The sequence below is a fragment of the Anomaloglossus baeobatrachus genome, chromosome 7 (assembly GCF_048569485.1).
Source record: "Anomaloglossus baeobatrachus isolate aAnoBae1 chromosome 7, aAnoBae1.hap1, whole genome shotgun sequence".
Lineage (NCBI taxonomy): Eukaryota > Metazoa > Chordata > Amphibia > Anura > Aromobatidae > Anomaloglossus > Anomaloglossus baeobatrachus.
Genome location: NC_134359.1, coordinates 275,290,979 through 275,317,329, shown reverse-complemented (window position 1 = coordinate 275,317,329; position 26,351 = coordinate 275,290,979). Strand labels below are relative to the sequence as shown.

General features: G+C 45.4%; 1 protein-coding gene across 1 annotated transcript in view; it reads left to right on the top strand.

The window, feature by feature from the left end:
* Positions 1–26,351, top strand: part of LOC142246725 (uncharacterized) — a 329,582-nt gene that overhangs the window by 44,539 nt on the left and 258,692 nt on the right. The window contains exons 5-8 of the mRNA XM_075319778.1: positions 4,818–5,023; positions 17,501–17,911; positions 18,228–18,293; positions 18,441–18,596. Of these exons, the coding sequence (XP_075175893.1) occupies positions 4,818–5,023; positions 17,501–17,911; positions 18,228–18,293; positions 18,441–18,596 (839 nt within the window). The remainder of the gene's footprint in view (positions 1–4,817; positions 5,024–17,500; positions 17,912–18,227; positions 18,294–18,440; positions 18,597–26,351) is intronic.

Below are 26,351 nucleotides of genomic sequence, written 5' to 3'. Positions count from 1 at the left end.
AACTAGGTACAGTGAGTGTTTGCTAGTATAATGGCTGAGTTTAAAAAAGTTAGAGTGTGCAATGCAGGCAGACGTGCTGCAAATATCGTTCCAATACTGTGAATAGACAAAAGTAAAATAGCCACGTTTAGGATACAACTAGGTACACTGAGTGTTTGCTAGTATAATGGCTGAGTTTAAAAAAGTTAGAGTGTGCAATGCAGGCAGACGTGCTGCAAATAACGTTCCAATACTGTGAATAGACAAAAGTACAATAGCCACGTTTAGGATACAACTAGGTACACTGAGTGTTTGCTACTATAAATGGCTGAGTTTAAAAAAGTTTGAGTGTGCAATGCAGGCAGACGTGCTGCAAATAACGTTCCAATACTGTGAATTGACAAAAGTACAATAGCCACGTTTAGGATACAACTAGGTACACTGAGTGTTTGCTACTATAAATGGCTGAGTTTAAAAAAGTTTGAGTGTGCAATGCAGGCAGACGTGCTGCAAATAACGTTCCAATACTGTGAATTGACAAAAGTACAATAGCCACGTTTAGGATACAACTAGGTACACTGAGTGTTTGCTAGTATAATGGCTGAGTTTAAAAAAGTTAGAGTGTGCAATGCAGGCAGACGTGCTGCAAATATCGTTCCAATACTGTGAATAGACAAAAGTACAATAGCCACGTTTAGGATACAACTAGGTACACTGAGTGTTTGCTACTATAAATGGCTGAGTTTAAAAAAGTTTGAGTGTGCAATGCAGGCAGACGTGCTGCAAATAACGTTCCAATACTGTGAATTGACAAAAGTACAATAGCCACGTTTAGGATACAACTAGGTACACTGAGTGTTTGCTACTATAAATGGCTGAGTTTAAAAAAGTTAGAGTGTGCAATGCAGGCAGACGTGCTGCAAATATCGTTCCAATACTGTGAATAGACAAAAGTACAATAGCCACGTTTAGGATACAACTAGGTACACTGAGTGTTTGCTAGTATAATGGCTTAGTAACAATGAGTTGTAGTGTGCAATGCAGGCAGACGTGCTCTGCAAATGTCTTTGCACTAGTGGGACTATAGCAAAGTCCAATAGCCACGTTTAGGATGCCACTAGGTACACTGAGTGTTTGCTAGTAAAATTGCTTAGTTTAAAAAAGTTGGAGTGTGCAATGCAGGCAGATGTGCTCTGCTAATATCTTTGCACTAGTGGGACTATAGCAAAGTCCAATAGCCACGTATAGGATGCCACTAGGTACACTGAGTGTTTGCTAGTATAATGGCTTAGTTAAAATGAGTTTGAGTGTGCAATGCAGGCAGACGCGCTATGCAAATGTCTTTGCACTAGTGGGACTATAGCAAAGTCCAATAGCCACGTATAGGATGCCACTAGGTACACTGAGTGTTTGCTAGTATAATGGCTTGGTTTTAATGAGTTGGAGTGTGCAATGCAGGCAGACGCGCTCTGCAAATGTCTTTGCACTAGTGGGACTATAGCAAAGTCCAATAGCCACGTATAGGATGCCACTAGGTACACTGAGTGTTTGCTAGTATAATGGCTTGGTTAGAATGAGTTGTAGTGTGCAATGCAGGCAGATGTGCTCTGCTAATGTCTTTGCACTAGTGGGACTATAGCAAAGTCCAATAGCCACGTATAGGATGCCACTAGGTACACTGAGTGTTTGCTAGTATAATGGCTTAGTTAAAATGAGTTTGAGTGTGCAATGCAGGCAGACGCGCTATGCAAATGTCTTTGCACTAGTGGGACTATAGCAAAGTCCAATAGCCACGTATAGGATGCCACTAGGTACACTGAGTGTTTGCTAGTATAATGGCTTGGTTAGAATGAGTTGTAGTGTGCAATGCAGGCAGATGTGCTCTGCTAATGTCTTTGCACTAGTGGGACTATAGCAAAGTCCAATAGCCACGTATAGGATGCCACTAGGTACACTGAGTGTTTGCTAGTATAATGGCTTAGTTAAAATGAGTTTGAGTGTGCAATGCCGGCAGACGCGCTATGCAAATGTCTTTGCACTAGTGGGACTATAGCAAAGTCCAATAGCCACGTATAGGATGCCACTAGGTACACTGAGTGTTTGCTAGTATAATGGCTTGGTTTTAATGAGTTGGAGTGTGCAATGCAGGCAGACGCGCTCTGCAAATGTCTTTGCACTAGTGGGACTATAGCAAAGTCCAATAGCCACGTATAGGATGCCACTAGGTACACTGAGTGTTTGCTAGTATAATGGCTTGGTTAGAATGAGTTGTAGTGTGCAATGCAGGCAGACGCGCTCTGCAAATGTCTTTGCACTAGTGGGACTATAGCAAAGTCCAATAGCCACGTATAGGATGCCACTAGGTACACTGAGTGTTTGCTAGTATAATGGCTTGGTTAGAATGAGTTGTAGTGTGCAATGCAGGCAGACGCGCTCTGCAAATGTCTTTGCACTAGTGGGACTATAGCAAAGTCCAATAGCCACGTATAGGATGCCACTAGGTACACTGAGTGTTTGCTAGTATAATGGCTTAGTTATCAGTTGGAGTGTGCAGAGGACAAGAGGGTACAGTGGCAGGATTGTGGTGCTCTGGGTAGAGGAATGGAAGCCTGCCTTTCTATTCCCTCCTAATGGTGAAATGCAGGTAGGAAATCCCTGACCTGGGCTACACAGACGCTGTTGCTGTTTGCAGGACCTGTCACCTATGGCTCTCTGACCCTGCCGGTTGGAGCCCTTAAAAGGACTGCTATAAAGTGCTCTCCCTAAGCTGTCTAACGCTGTGTATGCAGCGCATACAGCTGTATCGGCTATAGGACTCAGGAAGACGGAGCTGCGACAGTGATGTCTGACACCAAAGACGCAGAAGGCAGATAATGGCGTCCGTGAAGAAAATGTCCGGTTTTATAATGCAGGGACATGTGACATGCAGATCCTATCACACATGCCGTTGCTTCTCTGGCTCAAAGTCCACTTAGCTGTGTGTGTGTCTGGGATTGGCTGACATGCTGGCCCGCCCCACAAGACGCGCGCGCTTAGGGAAGGAAGACAAGAAAAAAAAAAAAAAAAAATGGCGATCGCCATTATAGAAACAGCAGTGATCTGAAGGCGCTGTTCACGCACACTATACACTGAAATGTGATAATAGTTTGATTCACAGAGTGACTTACACTATTACAGCAGAAACCAAGCTATGATTTAGCTGTTTTTTGGCTGCTAGAACCGTTCTCGAACGTTTCTAGAACTACCGAGCTTTTGCAAAAAGCTCGAGTTCTAGTTCGATCTAGAACATGCCCCAAAATCACTCGAGCCGCGAACTGGAGAACCACGAACCACGAACCGCGCTCAACTCTAGTCGTCTCGTCTCCCTCGATGTTGGGGTCCAAAGGGGGTGAAACAGTAAGGACAGAATACATAGGTAACCATGGTACAAATAACGTGGAATGTTAAAGGTCTGAGATCACTCAACAAACGAGCAATGATATTAAGACACTTGAAAAGACTAAAAACAGATATTGCTTTATTACAGGAAACCTACTTGAGGAGGGAGGATTTTTTTTTCGCATGAAGAAATACTGGGTGGGCATCGTCTTTGGAGCAGCGGCACAAGGTAGGAAGGCGGGGACCATAATTTTAATAAATAAACAGCTCAGCCATGAAGTAGTAGCACACGAAGAAGACTTTCAGGGAAGGTGGCAGCACTTAATCACTAGTCCAGCTGGCACACTCAGTATATACAGTGTTTGTTTTTTTCAAACTCACAACAGACCACATTCCATGACGGCATAAAGGCCACCATATTAACAGATGGGGAGTCCAAGATCATAGTAGGAGGAGATTTCAACACAGTCCCAGACTCAGCTGAAGACAGAAGGAGGGGAGGGGGGGGGGCAGGTGTCGTGGACAGGTGCTCAGACAATAGGGATGTAACACTGGAAGACGTAGGACAGAAAGACATTTAGAGACTAACTCATCCGCACGATAGAGGTTATACACACTTCTCCCACCCACATGATAGTTGATCGCACATTGACCAGATTTGGATATCTCTAGACCTTGTGAATGGAGTACAAAATTGAATGATAGAGAATATGATTATTTCTGATCATAGTCCAGTGAGGTTGGGCATTAGAGAGAAATTCAAGAGAGGAACAGATATTATATGGCGATTTCCATCGTTCCTCCTTAGACAAGATAATTTCCATAAGACTGGTGGGGAGAATTCACAGAGGATAACAAGGAACACAGAGAGACCCCAATGTTGTACTGGGAAACGGCAAAAGCGGTATTGAGGGGGTCGTCTGGTGGTGTATGTGGTTATGATCAAACGGAAGACCAATGAGAACTATAACTCCCATAGTGAGGCAGTGCAGATAGTATATACAAAGTATTTGGCAGACAGGTCCACCATGGCAAAAGATAGACGGTTGGAGGCAAAAAGGGGTTTTGATGAATGGGCCAAGAAAAAGGAACAATTATTTTGGTCGCACAAGGAAGCTGACCTACATAGATTCGGTAACAGGGCGAGGAGGATGTTGGCAAATCTGGCAAGGGGTAGTTGAAAAATGACGGTGATCTCTAAACTGAAAACAAAGGGGGAGATGTGACCACATATGGGCCAGGTAATAATGACAGGACTGATGTGACAGAATGGTAAAGACAAGCCCAAATGCCCAGCTTAACGGAGGAAGATCAGGGAGCCTTAAACGCAGACATTACAGTGGAGGAGGTGGTAAGAATAATCGGGGAGCTTAGCACTAATAAGGCATCGGGACCCAACGGCTTTAACAGCGAATTTTATAAGGCACTGAAGGATATGATCTCACCGGATCTAACCTCAGTCTTCAATGCAATCCTGGGAGGAGCAGAAATCCCCAAACATGCCAACATAGCGTACATCAAATTACTTCCTAAGGGGACCAAAGACCTCAACGCTCCTTCAGTTACAGACCTATATCGCTCATTAATCAAGATTTTAAAATATTGCCCAAAATCATTGGCTAATAGACTGGCCATGAGTTTACCCAAGATAATTACAGATCAACAGGTAGGGTTTATTAAAGGGAGAAATGCTGTTCCCAACATCCGGAAGACAATTCTTGTGGTAGAGGTGGTCAGATTGGGGCGCACTGAGGGAGGGGCAAGACCTGCACTAGTTGCAATCGACGCCGAAAAGGCGTTCGATAACGTAAATTGGAGTTGGCTGGACAAGGTGATGGAGGCCACAGGGATTGTGGGTAAAAAGAGACTTTATATCAGAAGTCTATACACCAACTCAGGAGCTTGGATACATACCCCGGGCTTTCTCTCGGACGTGTTTCCTTTGATGAAGGGGACAAGACAGGGTTGTCCGTTATCTCCCTTGCTATTCAATCTGGCAATCGAACCACTATCAAGAATACTACAGGGACATAATAGTTTTAAAGGGATTAAGATAGGGGGATCAGAAATAAAGACAGCGCTTTTTGCTGATGACATTATACTGTATATGGGGGACCCTAGCACGGATTTGCCACAGACTCTTGCCTTAATTGAAAAATTTGGATGATTTTCAGGCTTCAAGTTAAACAAAAAGAAATGTGAGATCCTGTTCTTAAAGGGGTATCATAGGTCAACAGGGAGAAACTCAAGTGATGGTTGTCTATGTGGGATACCTATAGCACAAACATCAATCAAATACTTGGGAGTACATATAGGAAGAACGGTGGAAACAATATACAAATTGAACTATGGTTCGCTAATCAGGAAAATTATAGCTCAATTAAAGGGATGGAAAGGCCTAGCTTTACCATTATTGGCAATGTGCCATCTGATAAAAATGATGAGTTTTCCTAGGCTGCTGTACCCCTTTCAGACGATCCCATTGCTGCTAAAACTAAATGATGTTAATACACTCAACTCAGCCTATGCAGATTTTGTGTGGAGGGGAAGGAAACCCAGAATAAAACTGCGTACGCTGATGAAGTCAGTGGAGGAGGTGGGACTTAGTTTCACAGACGTTCGGGGGTACAACCTTATGTGTCTCGGGGCGTGGCCTGGACGGCAATGTGAAGAGACGTGTTTGTGGAGCTCTCCTGCAAACTCCCTTGATAAATCCCTGAATACCGCTGTTATCACTGCCTCAGCCGGCTGTCAGGAAGATAAGGTGGTGAGGACTTATCTGGAGTGAGTCTGGTGGATGCAGAGAGGTGCCATGGTCCGTCACAGGCAAAAAGATAATGGAGGCGGGAAAGTCCCCAGCTCTCAGAATGGTGCCATGATAAGGCAGGAAGCTGAGAAAGTGAATGCAGCCTGTCAGGAGAGGATGCAGGTCGCGGCAAGGCTGGAGAAATTTGCCCGGACTTCAGAGAAATCACATCAGCATACAGATAACAGAGGTGAGGAGGGAGAAGACAATGCCAGCTCTGATGAGATGGGGGATGGTGAACAGCAGCAAGATAAGACAGGAGAAGTAGAGGAAGCACATAGTGCAGACCAGGCTCCAGAAAACCCCACTTTAAAGGACATTTTTGCAGTGGTGTCTTTTTGTAAAGAGGCTCTGACTTCCCTGACGAAGCAAGTTAAGGGATTACAGGCAGAGGTTGCTGACATTAAGAAAGACCTCAAGAAAGCAGACCTGAGAACAACGGCTGTAGAGGAGAGAGTGGGGATAACAGAGGATCATATTACAAAACTACAAAAGTCTGAAAAAACATTTGCACAGCAGATAGCTGAAATCATGGCAAAAAATGATGATTTAGAGAACCGCTCTAGAAGAAATAACATCCGAATTGTCGGCATCCCTGAGAAAGCGGAAGGAAGAAACCCCACTGAATATGTAGAAGACTGGCTCAGGGGGAAAATGGGTGCTAATGTCTTATCCAAGCTCTATGCTGTGGAACGTGCACACAGAGTCCCGATGCAGCCACAACCAGCAGGCAGGGGCCCTCGCACTATGCTAGCCAAGCTCCTCAACTACAGAGACAGGGACACTATACTGCGAAAGGCAAGAGACATGGAGGATCTTATGATTGACGGCCAGAGAATTTCCATATACCCGGACTACTCCATTTTCTGTTCAAAAGCTACGTATGACTTTTACAGGAGTAAAGAGGCGCCTGCGAGAGATGGGGGTGCAATACTCAATGATGTTCCCGGCAAAGCTAAGAGTGACGGCGTTGGAGCGGGTGCACTTTTTTACAACTCCAGAGGAAGCCATGCAGTGGTTGGACGCAAACGAAAAGCGGATCCGTTTGAAGGAATGAGCTGACTGTCTGAATCTGCAGTGTGTTGGAGAAGGCCGGCTGAGGCTCTACAACATTCTTAGGAGCTTACAGGGGACCCTTCTTGTTTTTTCTTTTTTTTTCTCCTTCCCTTTGGGATTGAGGTAGTATGCAGGGGGAATGCGAAGGGTTTGATGTGAGCTTCGCAGGACATGGGGACTGCCTAATTTGGCGCGGTGGTGGTATTTACAATTTGAGATTCCAGTTTAATTACTGTTCGCCATTTTACTGTTATATTGGTTGAGTGGAATATGATTATACATAGAAAGGGGGGGAGTGGAGAATTGTTGGAAAAGGAACGAGGTTTAAAATGTGTCTAAGAGGGGAAGGCGAGGGAGGTAGGGGGGAATTTAGTAGGGATTATGGACCAGGTTTGGAAAACCCGATGCTTCACGGGAGTACTCAAAAACATGAAGTGGTGGGGAGTAGGAGGGGAGGGGAGCAGGGGGGGAGGGGGGAAAGGGGTAGGGTAGAGGCAGCATTGGGAGATACTACAAGGTTTGATGGTTTTACTGGGTGGGATAATGGGGGATAGAATTAAGGTGTTGAGTTGGAATATTAGAGGGTTATCAGATAGGTCTAGGAGAGCGGCAATAATTAAATATGTTCAAGACCAGAACCCGTCAGTAATATGTCTACTAGAAACGCATCTAACAAAGGAGACAACACATGTTTTAAATAGGAGATGGGTGCAGAAGGCCTATCACTCTACCTTTTCCAACTATGCAAGGGGTGTATCACTGCTGATCCATAACTCTGTGCAATATGAAGAGATAGAAGTGTATGTGGATAAAGAGGGACAGTGTGTGGCCGTCAAGTGTAAGATATTTGGCAGACTCATGTGTATAGCTGCAATATATATACCACCTCCATATAAGTGCACCAAACTAAGGGAGATAAGGGAGTTCTCTGAGAAGGGGGGAGTAATCCCTTTTTTACTGGTGGGGGACTTCAATAATGTGATAGACCTGTACTGGGATAGGAGTAGTAGACCTCCAGGTATTCAGGATAGTTGTATGACTTCGTTTGGCACTCTTATTGGGGAACTTGGAATGGTGGATGCCTGGCGAGTGAGGAATGGGAGGGTATCCTGCTTCTCTTGTTATTCGGCTTCGCATAACACTCTGTCCCGCATTGACATGGCTCTAGCTAGTGATCTGATGGATGCAGTGATAAGTGACGTGCAGTATCTGACAAGAGTGATTTCAGATCATAGCCCAATTCTAGTGTCCATACGACGGGGGACCCTGACAGGGGGAAGGAGGGGAGAGTGGAAGCTTCATCCAACATGGATCCGTCATATTAATATGGGGAATATAGAACGGGATCTTGGGGATTTCTTTATCCACAACGAGGGTAGCACTGGTCCGCTGGTGGTATGGGATGCGATGAAGGCATACCTCAGGGGGCTCCTGTTCAGGGATATCTGTAAACGTAAAACACAGACGAGGCAGGATGAGAAAGATAGGCTGGAGGCCTTAGATAAGGCAGAGCTGGAAGCAATCCGGAGTACTACTACGGACGCGAAGCAAAATCTTAGGCAGGCGCATGAACAGGTTAATAAGATGCTTTTGGAGAAGGCGGCAAGGAAGCAGGCATTCCAAAAATTGCATTTTTATGAGGAGGGGGAAAAAGTTGGTCATCTATTATCGGTCATAGCTGCAGCTCAAAGGAGTAGTTCATTTGTGCATGGTATGGACACGGTGGAGGGGACACAGGTCACTGAGGTTGAGGCGATCCTTGAGGTCTTTAAAGATTTCTATCGCACGCTATATTCTTCTAGCGGAGAGATGAGGGTGGAAGAGGTGGACTCATTTCTTGAGCGAGGTGAGCTTCCGGTGTTGTCTGTGGCGGATAGAGATAAACTGGAGTCACCTATTACTATTGATGAACTGGAGGGCGCTCTGCATGGCATGAGCAATGACAAGGCACCGGGAGCAGACGGGCTACCAGTTGAAATTTATAAACAGTTAGAAGAAATCCTATTACCCAAACTATTGAAAGTCTTTGAGGTGGCGGAGGGGGAAGGTGTATTGCCTGAATCTATGAGAGAAGCAATAATAGTAGTAATTCCTAAGGAGGATAAAAATCCGAGGCTTCCAGACTCATATAGACCCATCTCGTTATTAACAGTGAAGCTTCTGGCTAAGGTGTTGTCAAACCGGCTGACTGGAGTTATATCTAACCTAATCCATATGGACCAATCAGGGTTCATGGCCAATAGGTCGACAGCTGCTAATATCAGGAGATTGTACCTTAATCTACAGTTGCCGCCTGACAACCCTGGCCGGAGGGTGATTGCTTCGTTAGATGCCCAGAAAGCGTTCGATAGTGTTGAGTGGGGGTATCTGTGGAAAGTGTTGCAGCATATGGGTTTTGGCCCACGGTTTGTAAAGTGGGTGCAGCTGTTGTATAATAGGCCTACTGCTAAAGTTAGAGTTAACGGTATGACCTCCTCAGCGTTTGAGTTGCACCGGGGAACGAGGCAGGGCTGCCCACTATCGCCGCTCCTATTTGCTATTGCAATAGAGCCTCTGGCGGCGGCCATTAGGAAAACAAAGGAGATCCATGGATTTAAGTATGGGCATTTAGAGGAGAAAATAGCTCTTTATGCTGACGATTTATTACTTTTCTTGGGGGATCCATCAGCCTCATTGGATCATGCCATGCAGATAATAGAGAAATTTGGAGAAGTTTCGGGACTGACCATTAATTGGTCTAAATCGAGCCTCTTTAAGGTGGATGGGGAAGTAGCCTGGACAAATGAGGATACTGGGGCTAACAAATTGAAGAATGTGGACGAATTTAAATATCTAGGTATCCAGATATCTCTGCCAGTAGAAAACTACATACAGGTGAACTTATGGCCGCTCCTTAAAAAATTGAGAACCAAGGTGGATGCCTGGAACAAGCTACATTTGTCAGTTGTTGGAAGGGTTAATTTACTAAAGATGGTAGTAATGCCTAAACTCCTATACATACTGCACAATGCTCCTGTTTGTATTTCAAGGAAAAGATTTAAAGGGATAAACTCGCTGTTTAGGGACCTGGTGTGGGGTAAAAAGCAGCCTAGGGTGCGATTAGAGACTTTACAAAGGCCGAAGGATGAGGGGGGTCTAGCAATCCCAAATCCGGAATTGTATTATATAGCGGCGCAATGTCAACACCTCAGGGGTTGGTCTGATCGAGAGAAAGATGGGGGCATTAAAGAAGTACTGGAATACATAGTGGGTAGAAGTCCATTGGTAATGGGACTAGAGGATGGTGCGGTGGGGCTCCTGGGTAGAACATCTCCTACAATGGCACTTATAAATAAGACCTGGGATAGGCTGAAAAGGGTGAGAGGGGTGACCCGGTTAACTAAGTTTACACCTATCTGGGATAACAGTAATCTCCCGGAGATTCGGAAAATGGGGAATATTGAGGAGTGGAGACGCAAGGGTGTGATATACATGCATCAGATATTGGACGGAGGAATTGTGAAATCGTTCCCGCAGTTACAGAGCGAGTTTCAGTTACCGGCGTCCGGCTGGCTCCACTACAGACAATTAAAACATGCGATTGCAGCCCAAGCGGCTAAACAAAGTGTGGCCATACAGACAGACCTGGTACTGGAGTATGTGTGTAAGGGCGGAGGAAGCACTAAAGGGATCATTTCTGGCACGTATAAAGATATACTACATACCTTTCTGTTAGAATACCCAATTAAAACTAAATCTAAATGGGAGGAGGAAGTTGGGCCGATAACGGAGGAGGTGTGGGAGAGTATCCTGAAGTATGTCCCTAAACTTTCCATGAGCGAACCGGCCAGACTGTCTCACCTATACGTGATTCACCGGGTATATAGGTCTCCCTTACTGATGTTTAAAATGGGGTTGAAAAGGAATTCGGAGTGTCCAAGGTGTCAGGGATCTGACGCAGGTATTTTTCACATGATGTGGTCTTGTCCGAGACTGGTCTCCTTTTGGACTAAGGTTATCCACAAGACAGGAAGAACATATGGGTGTGTCCTCCCCAGGGAACCAGTGATCTGCCTATTGGGATATGTTGAGGAGCTTGGGGTGGAAAATACTATGAAAATTGTCATTGCTAGGCTGCTGTTTGCGGCAAGAAAGCTAATCGCCAGGTCCTGGATTAAAAAAGACCCCCCGACCAGGGGAGAGTACATTAAAAGGGTGAAATGTATTCTTCAGCTGGAACGGGGAGTGTATGAAAGAAGGGGGAATGTTAAAATGTTTGAGAAGCTCTGGTCTCCTTGGCTGCAATGCGAATAAGACGAGTGATGGACCAGTAAACTGATATGGGACGGGGATAGCCGTCTGAGACCTCTGATGTGTATGTTTTGTTTTATTTGTGTTACTAGTTGTTCCTCCTGCACAACGGGATGGTTGCTATACTACAGTTGAAGGGTTTTATAAGTGTGTACTATATGGGATGTAGTATCGGGGAGAAGTGTTGCTGCCGGGGTGGGGGAGGGGGCGGGAGGGGGAGTTAAAGGGGTAATAGATGTGATAAATTTAATTTGGATGCCGATTTGTTATTCTGTTGTATGTACTCTGTTTTAATAAAAAAGTATCTGATTTAAAAAAAAAAAACCTTATGTGTCTCATGAGACACGTGATTGATTGGCTGAGAGGAACGAGTAGACACTCAGACCATGGTATGTAAAAAAAAAGTATGCATCACCATGGGATCTGACGTCCATTGTTCATTCCCCAATGTCTAGGGTTGAAGGGCATATAATTAAGTCAATTATATTCCGGGATACCATGCTAACCTGGAAATTGGTAAGAAGGAAACTGGGGCTTTCATGGAAAGTGTCTAAGTATCTAAATTCCTTGGGCATTCCCAAACTTTCCTCTGGGGCGAGACTAAGTTATTTATTAGATGGAAAGAAAAGGGCATAAAGAGAATGAAAGATGTTATGAATGTGGAAGATAGACGGTGGATGACAGGACGGGAAGTGCTCGATAGATTTGACCTCAACAGCTCACATATTATCCGGTATGAACAATTGAAGTATGGAGTAATGAGAGATCTTGGCGAGATTGGAAGAGAACTGAACAAGAGTCCGATCGATGAGTTTCTGGAATGTGATGTAGCAAATGTAAATGTCTCTCAAATTTACCGAACATTTAGGGGTGTGCTTATATCTTGGGAGGATAGTCGTACCCTAACAGCGTGGGGGAAACAATTGAAAGGACGAGAAGTGGTAGGCGATATACTGAAAGAATGGGTACAAGTGCAGAAACACGTTACCAATGAGAGATGGAGAGACACTCAATTTAGGATCATACACAGGGCCATTGTAGGTTTTAATATACCAGGAAGGGATTCACTGTGTCCTAAATGTCAAAAACAGAAAACGGATATGATACATGGGTTATGGGAATGCAAGGAAATTCAGAGGTTTTGGAATCAAGTCAGAATATTTGCCCAGTCAACATGGGGAATATCTTGCAAACTAGAGTTAATGGTGTGGATTTTCCACTTCTTTGATGGAGGAGTTGGGGGGGGACCAAACATGCAGGACAAGAAGAATTTTGCAATAATACATGACATAGCCATGATAGCTAAACGGTGCATCTTAAGACACTTGATTCAAAGGGAGGGCCCATCTACAAAGGAGGTTATCGGCTAACTTCACAACCTCCTGAGGTTGGAGACAATAGAAGCGGAACGGGAAGATGACAGCTAGGTTCTTTGGGAGGTGGAGAAAATTTTATTGAAAGCCAATTCACACGGAGAAATAAACCTGATGACACCTTTTATACACTCGGAATGGTACCTTATGAATGAAATCCAAGATAGTTTGGGAAAACTGAGGACTACCTAAGATGGAGCTCTGGGGGGGGGGGGACGAGATGACGAGGAAGTATTAAGACACACTATTACAAATGAAAGCATTTAAGGACGGCACAGGGGTTTAATGTTTTGTATTACATGTATTCTATTTCAACACTCTTGTTTATGTTCAGTATGTATCATCCGAAATTGAAAAACAGTTTGGAATTTCAAGCTGGGGTGTCACCCCTTTATACGTCACATTGTGGAAGATGAATGTCCTTCTTATGTAAGCATACCTATTTTGTTATGTGTTTACAAAATTGAAAAACTAATAAAAAATGTTTGGAAAAAAATACCACCCCACAAAATATTCAATACGGCTTTCAGGATGTTTAACTCTCCGGGTGCTTCATAAAAAATAATGCAAAATGGAATTATTGGAATGAAAAACTGTGGGACTATCATAATGTTTGGGAAGGCTGTGGGTGCCCTATAGTGGTGTGGGGGCCATCAAATAGTGTGTGGGTGTCTGCAATCACTCTCTATAGGGAGTACTGTGGGGACCACCATCAACAGGGCCACTACATCGTGTGTTAGGACCCTGTGGTGGCAGCCATCATACTGTGTGGGGGGGGGCTGTGGTGGTTATGTCAATATTTTCTGAGATCCGTACCATTTTCATTTGTCAGGTTATTAGAGCTGTGCGGGCGCTTATTTTTTGTATATACTATCTGCACTGCCTCTAAACTACGGTATCTAATCCAAGCACATGTGATACTGTTTTCTGAATTTATATGTTGGGAAGGGATTGAAACATAACATATATGATGTACTGACATATTTGCTGGCTCCGTCTTTGATGCAGTCTCAGTCAGCTGAGCCCGCATGTTTGCTGGCAAATGATGGTTTTGTTATTAAGCCATCCTCATGCCGCTAACAGCCGCGAGTGGAGAGGCGCTCCGCCTGCAGCATTTAACCTTATTCTAAGCGGAATGTACAGCGCGAGGCCGAGGAGCATGTTTCTAACCAGCCATCGTTCCACCCAATACACAATCACGGTGCGCCGATGGTTTATCATGACAACTGGGGATCTGCTAAAGATATCGTGCCCGTCAAAATTGTACTGCTAAGAAAACCAATCCATGGCTAGCGTTCATCGGAGACCATGACTATTTGTCTATATACAGCAATCCTGTAGTACAAGCAATCGGCTAATGGCGAGTAAATTACCCTAAAGGAACTACTAAATAAATACAAATATCTAGATTTTTTTTTTAAATCATAAAAAAATAGTTTTAGTTGAATTACCCCTCTTTTCCCACATTAAAAATACAGAAAAATAAAATCCACATACGCAAAAGTCTGGTCTATCAAAATATTAAATTGATTATGCTCCCGCAAACAAATGCAATAAGCGATGAAAACATTGTATTTACCCCAAAATGGTAACAATAAAAACAGATCAGCTCAGGACACAAAAAATAATAAAATTACAACATTGTAAAGCGGACTATCCTGGATTACCATGCCATCACCCCAGACTCACATAGGGCACAGTTCCGAGAACTCCCATGCACCATGGGGGGGATCGTTTAGGATGTATGCCCATAAGATGTCCCAGGCATGTCGGAGATGATGGAAGCGGATGATGCTTTCACTGTGGAAGACGTTATAAAGGTATTTCTTATAGAACAATTTCTTTCCAAGTGTCCCTCAGAAATACGGAAATGGGTCAGAGAGCGCACGCTGTGCACATTGGATCGAGCTACAGCCCTGGCTGATGAAGCCCTTACTATCCGACCGCAATGGAGGGGGCTTCTGGACAATAAGCCACATCCTGCTTCTGCCCCCCCGACCCTCTCCAGTTATATCTGCCCCTCCATGCAGCTGCAGACCGATGACAACCACGGCTCACAATTCTGGGCCCCAACAGTTCCGACCACGCCCTGGAGGAATTACAGAGAGGAGATGTTATTGGTGCGGGCAACCTGGGCAACTGCAATCCAGATGTCCCGCAAGGTCTCGGAGGGACCCCCATGCACCTCCACCTCGTCCGGTGCATCTTGTGCAGTCCATCCCGCCTGAGCAAGAAGTACAACCACCTCCACCAGAGTGTACTACTAACCCATGCACCATAGATACCCCTGTTGGAGTGTATGGGCTCCGACATTTGTCACCAGGTACTCCTACTGCCTTCTCCAGATGCACACTGGAAGGAGTATGACGCAGAGGAGATGTTATCGATGTGGGCAGCCTGGGCATTTGCAAAACACTTGCCCTGTTGTCGATTGAGGAATGACCCTGCACCAAATCGACCTGTTCATTCTCTACAGCCAAATACAGTGGGGGAAGAGTTCTCACGCCTTCAAGTTGACTTGCCTAATGACTAAGACACTCGTGGTCGACCACTAAGGGTTTATGGCGTGCGAGTCACAGCCCCGAGCTCTTCTCATCATCAAAGTAAGCACTTAGGGGTACTTTACACGCTGCGACATAGCTGCCGATCAAAGTATTCGGACTGACTGAACTTCATTTCTTAAACTAATGATGGCCACTCGTTTTTCTTTACTTAGCTACTTTTTTGTTGCCATAATACAAAAATTCTAACAGTCTATTCAGTAGGACTATCAGCTGTGTATCCACCAGACTTCTGCACAACACAACTGATGGACCCAACCCCATTTATAAGGCAATAAATCCCACTTATTTAACCTGACAGGGCACACCTGTGAAGTGAGAACCATTTCCGGTGACTACCTCTTGAAGCTCATCAAGAGAATGCCAAGAGTGTGCAAAGCAGTAATCAAAGCAAAAGGTGGCTACTGTGAAGAACCTAGAATATAAGACATTTTCAGTTGTTTCACACTTGTTTGTTAAGTATTTCATTCCACATGTGTTAATTCATAGTTTTGATGGCTTCAATGTGAATCTACAATTTTCAGAGTCATGAAAATAAAGAAAACTTTTTGAATGAGGTGTGTCCAAACTTTTGGTCTGTACTGTATATATATCTAGAATTCTGTATATTTTCTCTATAAGATAAATTGGTATTTATTTCAGTTGTCCAGTCTTGATGATAGTGTTCCTGCATGATATATTTCTAATATTCATATACGTTATCTGGATGTATTATTAATTTCAATGGTACCGATATCAGGCTACCCTATATAGCCACCAATGTTGTGAGGACTGGGACTATGCCAGGAACCCCTGTTGTTCTTGTTATTTTTAATCACATGGTGTGTCGACCTTATTTGAGGAAGCAAATTGTTATTCAGTATCTTCACATGGAAAAGATTACTAAAATGAATCCACCGATGCTGCCATCTATCTGGGAAATCCCCTATAATGCTGCATGCCCACGATCAGTGTTTGTAACATGTTGGATTTAGCATGATTCAGCTGCATCCAAAATGCTGCGTTGTACAGTACAAGCATAGTTGATGAATTTCTAGAAATCTCGTGCCCACTGTGCTTGTTTTTCTGCAGCAAACACTGACCTGCCGTGCATCTTTCCAGACCGCAGCATGAAAATTGTTTGCTGCGGAATCGCATGCTCCTCCGTAGGGAGAACACAAGCGAAAGACCGCAGCGCACCGAACCCTGATTGTGGGTATGTTCTGATAGGCATCTTGTCTTCAGCACCCAGCTTTCCCATGATATCAGAGACGTAAGGGACGTGCGGCAGCCTAAAGGACGCTAATGCGACCGCGAAGGAAGTGCCTTAATTTCAAAGTATATCTTTTTTTGTCTGCCGGAGACGCTGCTGCATTCAATAAGTGACTCATCATCAATACAACGTCTCTGGGCAGACGGGAACGTGGTTATTTTGCTTGTTTAATTATATATCTGTATTTTAGCTAAGTAGATATCCGCGGAATATAATTGTTGACCACTGTTGCGTTGTCATTCTCTGACTGGGTGGCCGCTGCTGTGTTGTCATTCTGTGATTGGGCGACCTTGTCATAAAATAATTGCAACATAGTAGGGCTTCCATCCATTCCATGCCATTGTTTAGGGGTGTGCATCTCTGGATTGTCTTCCGCGTCCCCTTTTGAGTCACTACTGCGTTCTTATTTGTGGATCTACACCATTTACTTTGGAAGGTAGGCATCGTTTGAGGTCTCAAATTAGGATCTTTATCGGGTTTTTGTTATAAGTTTAATAATATATTTTTTATAGGATTATATATATTATATATTTGTAGCTATCAATTATATGCAATCATAACTCTATTCTACTTTGTGGCCATGCTTGTACACTTGCAAACTATCTGTGTACGTAGGCTTTTGCATGGGCAGCCATTTTATGGGCGGGGGGTATTTTCTCGTCTATAGTTCTACATTTTGGGCATGCTTCTATATGTGCAAACGCCCGTACTTGGAGCCTGTCTTTGTCCACATACTAGCATCAGTAGCCATGTAGTTAAAATGTTAGTTACATGTATGCTCACTGTGCGGTTTTCTTAATTTCAGATGTCTTACAATAGTGAAGAGTTTGTTCGTGAAGTCATTGAGTTGTATCGGACTCTGCCCTGCCTTTGGCTTGTAATATCGCCTGACTACTGTAATAGAAATAAAAAAAGGGAAGCGTATGAGAAATTGATTGCCCTATTTAGGCAGCATGATCCCTGTGAGAAGGTGGATGAGAGCATGGTTCGGAAAAAGATCCAGGCCCTCCGTACTGTGTATAAGAAAGAGCTCAACAAGGTTGAGAAGTCGAAGAAGTCTGGTGCTGGCACAGATGATGTTTATGTGCCCTCACTGTGGTATTATGAATTACTGGACTTCACCCGCAACCAGGAGCTACCACGGGCATCAGTGTGTTCATTCAGGCCGACTACGGAACAAGACCCAGAGATCCGGACTGATTTCCCTGATGGAGATGTAAGTACCTTCTGTGCTTCCCGGTGAACAGCATTGAAGCTTCGTATGCACATGTCATTGATTAATTGTGTAGTCTGAAAAAGTGATTGATTAAAAGGTCAGTATAGTACACTCCTTTGCTAGTTTAGCCCCACTCAGTTCTCATACCGTTGAATGTCATGTAATATCTCGTAGCACTTGTGCCACCCACCTCCTTTTTACCATTGCATGATATATCTAATGGGGTATCATTTCTGTGATGGGGTGCAGATTTATGTTTTTTGAAACATTTATGGGTTTAGCTTAAACCTTAATTTTCTGTTTTGTGTTCCCACAGCACTGTCACCAAGCTCTCTCGACACAAACAAGTGGCGACATCCTGAGCCATCAAGTTAGTGTTGAGGTAGGTAGTGGGGAGGCAATTGAAGACAATGCGCCCTCAACTCTACCAGAGCCACAGCGGCTAAGTAATCAACGAAAAAGAAATGCCGCCACAGCATCGTCATCGGAAGAGTTAATCTGTTTGGCAAACCGCATTTTACATATTCAGGTCAACGCCGGCATGGACTTCTTTGCCAGCTTTACTGCTGATCGACTACGGAAGTTGGATGCCACACAAAGAAGCCATGCCAAAAGAATCATTCTTGAGACGCTAACTCAAGCAGCAGCCGGGAACCTGGATGAAACAACAACGCTGAGTAGTAGGGTAGACCGTGCTCCATGTTCACAATATTCATGACCACAAATGCCAGACACACATCATAGCACACCAGTGCGGAGGATTGGGCCTCCGCAAAACGTGTGTGTGCCCCCCACCCCTGAGTGTTGCTTTTTGCCGCAATCCTTGCTTTCGCAGCTAGCTTCTCCGCCCAGGCAAGGATATTCCAATTCGAGCAACCACTATCAATCATGATGTGTAGTAACGTTTTAGCTCTAGTTATAATGAATTTTCCTGTATATTTATTAAAATGTTAATTTATGGTTAATTTCTTTATTCAATTGTTATTTCATATATGTATATATATATATATATATTTTATTTTTGTTATAATAAAATGTTTTGTTTCTCACTTGACGCATGGTTGGCTAAATTCTTAAGATAGCTATAAGCAGGCCTTCTAGGTTGTGTAATGGGCTGGGTGCATCTATACAGATGCATAGATATAACGAGTATGAGCAGGGTTAGACTGGGGAGTTTGGAGCCCACCATAGTAATTGACTCTAGGGGCCCACCTTTCAGCTACATTGATTTCCACACACTGTGGCCACATGCATTACTGGGGTACACATATATTGCTGGGGGGGCACACTGCTGGAGTGCTACAGTGATGACACATGTTTCTATGTTTCTTTGTTTTTTTTAAAAGAAGCTTACACAACAGCCGATTTAAATTGTAAACCTTTTTTTATAAAAATGCCAAAAAATAACATTAACATGGAACATTAATAAAAAATAATTAGTGGTTGCCACCCTGCGGTAGTGACGCCAAAAACCTTCCCAACAACAGTCCATGATGCTCAACAGCTTCATTCAGTCTCCGCTGTGCCGCCAGCATCCTCCGGTGTGAAGCCAGTGTGCCGCCCCCGCGTTAGCAGCCAGGCTGCTCGGATCCGCGGTGGCTCGAGGGGTCTCCGGAGTCGTGCAGCTTCTCGAACAATGGGGGTTATTTACTGGGGGTGTGGTTAGAGTTTGTGATGCCACCCGTGATTTGTGGTAATTTGGGAGTACCACCGTTACAGTTGGGAGTACCCGGGAGCGATGGAATGGGGCAGCCAGGTGTTAGGACCCTCTACGTGTAGAGGGGATGCCCCGGGACTCGGTAATGGTGTTGGGAGGTGGCGTGGGGAGCGCAGGGGCCACTTTTGTACTCACTCAGTCCACAAATCTGACACCGACAACTGGGTAAACAAAAGTTCTGGGCACCGCTGCTGCTGAGGGCAGCTAGTTTGGGTCCCATCCCCATTGGTGTTGCCTGGTGATCCGTGACCTGCCTTCTGGCACTAAGTTACTTCTCTGTTGGTCCCGGTAGTGTGGACCTAGCCGGTTCCCGCTCCCCAGTATGGCTAACTGTGGGAGTTTATCCTCAGGGTTCACACTTGGGATTTTCCGCACCCTTTCTGTGTAAAATCCTATCCCCCTCGTTGCGCTAGTACCCTGATTTTGGAGCGGGTGGAGAGTGGATCTTGAAGGCTCCATTCTCGTCGGGTCAATTGTCAGGTTGCCTGAAGCTACTCCCTGACCTAGGGTCCACGTATCCCATCGTGCTCTGGTTCCAGCCCGGTGATGGTGCAAGGCCGCTGGCTGTCCTCCTCGATAGGTCCATGCCCCTTGCCATGATCCCCTGCGATCAGGGGTCCAGCTCCTATGAGGCCCAGACCACCGTCTGTCACCTAGTACTTCCAAGGAGCCTGGCTCCTGACCTCCTCTCTCCTTCACTTCCTGCACTTCATTCACCTACTCCTGACACTCCTGACCTCCCCTTAACCAACACCCCAAGTGGGCGGCCCTATTCCACTCGGGACATCCACTGGTGTGTCTGGTGGATATGGTGCAGAGTGTACCTAGGACTTTGATTGACTGCTATTGGCAACACCATTAGTTGGGGACCCACAACCAAGAAGGAGGTGGATATCACAATACCCTGTGACGACCTGATAGGCCAGGGCGTCACACCAGAACCTCTTCTAATGTCGGGATTTATATGGAGGGAAATGGTAAAAGTTAACAAGCTAGATTCAGTTTATGCATATAAGGCTTGAGTCACCCCCCCCAGGGTGAAGAGCGTCTCCTGGCCACCATATTGTCGTGCTGAAACGCATCTGCGACGTAGAACCCGACCACAACGCCCCAGCACCGCTCACCACGCCACAGAGTTGGAACGTCAACGTGCGTAAGATAGAGGATGTTACTGCGTCCGCTAAGCAATGCGCCTACACTCCCGCGTGTAGCCGTCTGCCCGGAGACGCTGTTGCGTTCAATAAGTCGCTCGTCATCAATACAGCATCTTCGGGCAGACGGGATTAGTGTTGTGCTGCTGGTTTAGTGAAGGGGATAAATATGTAAGCACACTTGTGTGTCTCGGAAAAAGGGAGGGGAGCCAGCACTGCTTATGAATGGCATGCAACAATGAAGAAATAAAAAGTGTAATATTCACAAATTCATTCCTACTGTAACAATTCAATGAGATTTTTTGCAAATGATTGATCAATGATTTGAGCTCCCCTGCCCCGTCACGTCAAATCTCTATAGGGGGGTCCCTAACGCTATATTTGAAATTATTATTGTACCATAAGGTCTCATATAATGAGCAGGACCATATGAAAACACCACTGGTGTTTACTGGTCAGGTGGTTGACCGCCACCATGCCGTGCACGCCCAGTGTGGTTTGCAAATTCCTTCTGTCGCCATCAAAATTCAGTTTGGTGCTTGTTCACACACAGCCACCGCCTCCTGCTCCACAGGCATCATTATTTAAACACCACCTGCCTGAACCTTGTTCCGCCCTCATCCATGTTTGCTGGTCTGGCACTGTGAGGGCCAGTCCTGACATTGTGCTGGTGTGTGTGGTTCTGCCACACACACTGGCACCTGGGCTGCCTTTATTCGCGGTTGTCAGTCCTGGCAGCATGGGAGCGGTTCAGACATGTCTCGGGTAACCTTATGGTACAATAATAATTTATAATATAGAGTTAGGGACCCCCCTATAGAGATTTGACGTGACGGGGCATGGGGGGCTCAAATCATTGATCAATCATTTGCAAAAAATCTCATTGAATTGTTACAGTAGGAATGAATTTGTGAATATTACACTTTTTATTTCTTCATTGTTGCATACCATTCATAAGCAGTGCTGGCTTCCCTCTTTTTTTGTGTGTCTCGGAGTATGTATATCTGTGTGTCTGAATGTATATGTGTATATGGATGTACGAGTATACATAGGAGTATACGTATGTTTATGTGTGTATGGCTGGAGTTACACTAGCGTGAAATATGGCCGAGTGCAATGCGAGGAAATGCACAGAATCGGATCACAGTCGCATGACACTCGCCTCCTGCTGTAAGGAGAGCGAGAGTCGGGCGTCATTGGCATAACGCATCCGATGTTCTCGCATCAGATGCCTTACGCAAGTGTGACTTCAGACTAAGGATGTATATGTAAGCGTGTGTATATATAGTGTCAAGGTTCAAAATGACGATGATGATGAGACTCAAAGGATCTCTCGATATCCGGCTGCTGTTTCTAATTAAAATGTCATGAGTGCACTTAGAGACTAAATAACTAGACAGCAAGTCAGTTACATCTATCTCCATGACTGGCTCTTAACCAAGTGCGCTTTTTATTGTTTGAAAGAAACTCTAGACCAAGCAGTAAGGGGGTGTAAACAAAAGTTTTAGTCCAATCAAGTATCGTAGGTCAGGGCTTCATGACGTAGAGAGATCTACACATCCTCCTTGGATTGGTCAGTCCAGACTCCAGGAATTTCCTTTGTCCATCTGTCTTGGGTGCAAAACAGGAAATTGCAGCCATCTTTACAATTACATGTGCTGGTATATACTGTGTCTAAGGAAAATACACTGAATATGCAATATACATATATACATGTTAGTAAGAAACAAAAGCATTCACAAATATGTGTGTTAGTTCACATCTACTGAACTATATAACTGAGTCTATGAAATGGCTGAATTAAGTATTTTTGGATACTCAATTCTTTATCCTCAACAATAGTAATGTATATCAATATGTATGTGTATATGTGACGCCCCTGGACTATCAGGTCGTCACAGGGTATTGCACAATCTACCCTCTCGTGCAGTATCCACCTTCCTCTTGGTTATGAGTCCCTAACCAAATGATGTTGCTTACATCAGCTAATCAAATCCTAGATACACCCTGCACCACACCCACCAGACACACCAGTGGACGGCTTGAGTGTAATAGAGTCGCCCACCTGGGGGAGTCAGGGAGGGGAGGTGAGGAGTGTAGTTTGTAAGTTAGTAGAGAGTAGCTCTCGAGCTGTGAGGAACTCTGAGGAGGTCGGGAGCGGGGACTCCCATAAGGAAACTGTCTAGGTGGCAGACGGTGGTCTGGGCCTAGAGTAGTTGGACCCCCGGTCGCAGAGGATTATAGCAAGGGGCTCGAGTCTGTCGAGCAGGACAGCCGGCGGCCTTGCACCATCATCGAGCTGGGACCAAGCCACGATGGGGTACGTGGACCCTAGGTCAGGGAGTAGATGCATGCAACCCGATAATTTACCCGTGGAGAACGGAGCCTTCAAGATTCAACCGCTCCAAAATCGGGGCACTAGCGCAACGAGGGGGATAGGACTTTTCCATTCAAAACGGTCCAGAAAATCCGAAGCGTGAGCCCTGAGAGCAAGCTCCCATACTTAGCCACAGTGGGAAGCAGGAGTCGGCAAGTTCCATACTACCGGGACCACCAGCGAAGTAAACTTAGTGCCAGGAGGAAGGTCACAGATCACCAGGCAGCACCATTGGGGACGAGACCCGCCCGAACTAGCTCCCCTCAGCGGCAGCAGTGTCCAGAGATTTGGTTTACTCGGTTGTCGGTGTCTGCTTAATTGACTGAGTGAGTACCAGAGTGATCCCTGCATCTCATGGCCCTATCCCCACACACTGAGTCCCGGGGCATCCCCCTCCCATGGAGGGTTCTAACACCTTGCTGCCCCATTCCATCATCCCCGGGTACTCCCAACTGCAGACGTGGTACTCCTAATTACCACACACCACGGGTGGCATCGCAAACTATTTAATCCCTTGTAAATACCCCCTTCATTTGAGCGGCCGCACGACCCCTGGGTCCTGAGACCCTCAAGCCACTGAGAACCTGGATCCGAGCAGCTCGGCTGCTGGCACGGGGGTGGCACATATATGTGTGTTTCTGTATAGCGCCAGTGCAGAAGTGAATGCTGCATGCATAGTCCTTACTAGTCAAAGAATAACAAACAAAGCTTTTGCAATCTCCTAGTTTGTACACTTTATTACACAAACATTGCAAAGATGAAAGCACAATATAAAAGTCATCAGAAGCCCACTATAAGATCTGATGCTGCCAAGTAACAGCACCAGTGCTGTTAAAATAGTGACAGTAGTTCTCTCGGCAGGTTTTTTCATCATCGGTGTTTCTGCCGTGTTCAAAAGGCTGAAGGCCTGCAATCGCGGGACTGTCTTCACGTCAATTGCCGAGCACCACTTCCCCACTTGTTAGGTCCACAGAGTCCATGAAGCCAGACGGACAGTAGCTATTAGGGTACGCTCACACGAGCGTGAAAATCGGATGAGTGCAATGCGAGAAATTCTCGCATTGCACTCTGACCAATGTTAGGCAATGAGGTTGAGCTGCTGGTCAGCTTTTCTCGCATCCAGATTCTGGATGCGAGAAAAGCGGCAGCATGCTGCGTTTTGCTGCTACCGCTGTATCTCTCGCACCCATTCAAGTGAATGGATGCGAGAGATACATCGGACTGCACTCGGATGTTATCCCAGTGCAGTGCGATCTACGCACAGGCTGACAGTGGAGGAGATGGGAGGACTAACCCCTCCCTCTCCTCCGCAGCGCCCGCATTCAGCTTCACAGCTGTGACCCGATCGCAAGATCGGGTTACAGTCGCATGACACTCGGCTCACGCTCGCAGCAGAGCCTGAGCCGGGGGACATTGGCATATCGCATCCGATGCTCTCGCATCGGATGCCATATGCTCGTGTGAGTCCAGCCTTAGTATCACGCCGACGAAGAAAGTTATGAAGCACACAACAGGCCAAAATAACTGAGTCTATTGATTCTAGCTTCATGTTAATGGGCGTGTGGAAAACACTGAAGCGATTGGCCATGATACCGAAAGCATTTTCAACCATCCGGCATGCCTGTGACAATCGGTAATTGAAAATGCATCTTTCCTCCGTAAGATTTTTTTGGGGGAACGGTTTTATAAGATTGGGATGAAGCGGGAAGGCTTCATCGGCAACAAAAACAAAATTAAGGTTGCTTGTAGTCTCTGAGTTGGGAGGCAAGTGCAGGTCACAGTTGTTCAAATGCTCGCCAAAGCGTGTATGCTCTAAAACACCCCCATCGGAAACTCTGCCGTTCATGCCAACATCAAGAAATATAAACTCGTAATTAGCGTTCACCAAGGCCATCAGGATGACACTAAAATAGAGTTAAGGCCGCTTTACACACTGAGATATCAGTACCGATATTGCTAGTGTGGGTACCCGCCCTCATCTGTTTTGCGACACGGGCAAATCGCTGCCCGTGGCGCACAACATCGCCCAGAGCCGTCACACATACTTACCTGCCTAGCGACGTCTCTGTGACCGGCGAACCGCCTCCTTACTAAGGGGGCGGTCCGTGCGGCGTCACTGAACCACCGCCCAATAGCAGCGGAGGGGCGGAGCTGAGCGGGACGTAACATCCCGCCCACCTCCTTCTTTCCGCATTGTGGCCGGGAGGCAGGTAAGGAGAGCTTCCTCGTTCCTGCGGTGTCACATGGAGCGATGTGTGCTGCCGCAGGAACGAGGAACAACTTCGTTACTGCTGCAGTAACGATAATCGAGAATGGACCCCCATGTCACCGATGAGCGATTTTGCACGTTTATACGATGTTGCAAAATCGCTCATAGGTGTCACACGCAACGGCATCGCTAATGCGGCCGGATGTGCGTCACGAATTCCGTGACCCCAACGAGATCACATTAACGATGTCGTAGTGTGTAAAGCCCCCTTTAAGAAACAATATCCAGCGTCTCCAGGAGGATTAGATGTAAAATGAAGTCTTTATTCGATATTAAAAATATCAAACATGCAAGAAAATGTAAATCATTCACTTCTACATATACAGGTTCTTCTTACAACATTAAAGATTTCATAAACTGCAATACTCCCAATGTCATATATCTAATTGAATGTACTTCTTGCCGTATACAATATGTTGGATGCACAAGTTGCCCCCTTAAACAACGAATACGTAGACACATGTCTGACACTCTCAATTCTTCCGCGGTAAATGTATCAGCGGTTTCCAGGCATTTCACTACTGTTCATAACAGGTGTCTGGATTCCCTTGTCTTTGCTGGTATCGAAAAAGTTTATAAACCTGCTAGAGGAGGGGATCTTAGAAGAAAGATTCTCAATAGTAAGTCTTTCTGGATTTTTAAGTTGGGCACCAGAGTCCCGCATGGTATGACCATGAGGAGAGATCTCATTATGCAGTATGCTTGGTGATCTCTCTTCTCCTGTTCATTTTACAGTGCGGGTTGATGCTCAACTTGCATTCACACTTTTTACTGTCTATAATTATATATTTTTCACAGTTTGTGACAACATTATTGTTATTACATTTACCTTGAATTACTGTATCATTGGAGGAGTCCCAAAGTGGTGGGGCTTGTTCTCTTAAGATTCTTCCACATCCTGTACGGGGCACTTGAATTCTGCTTAG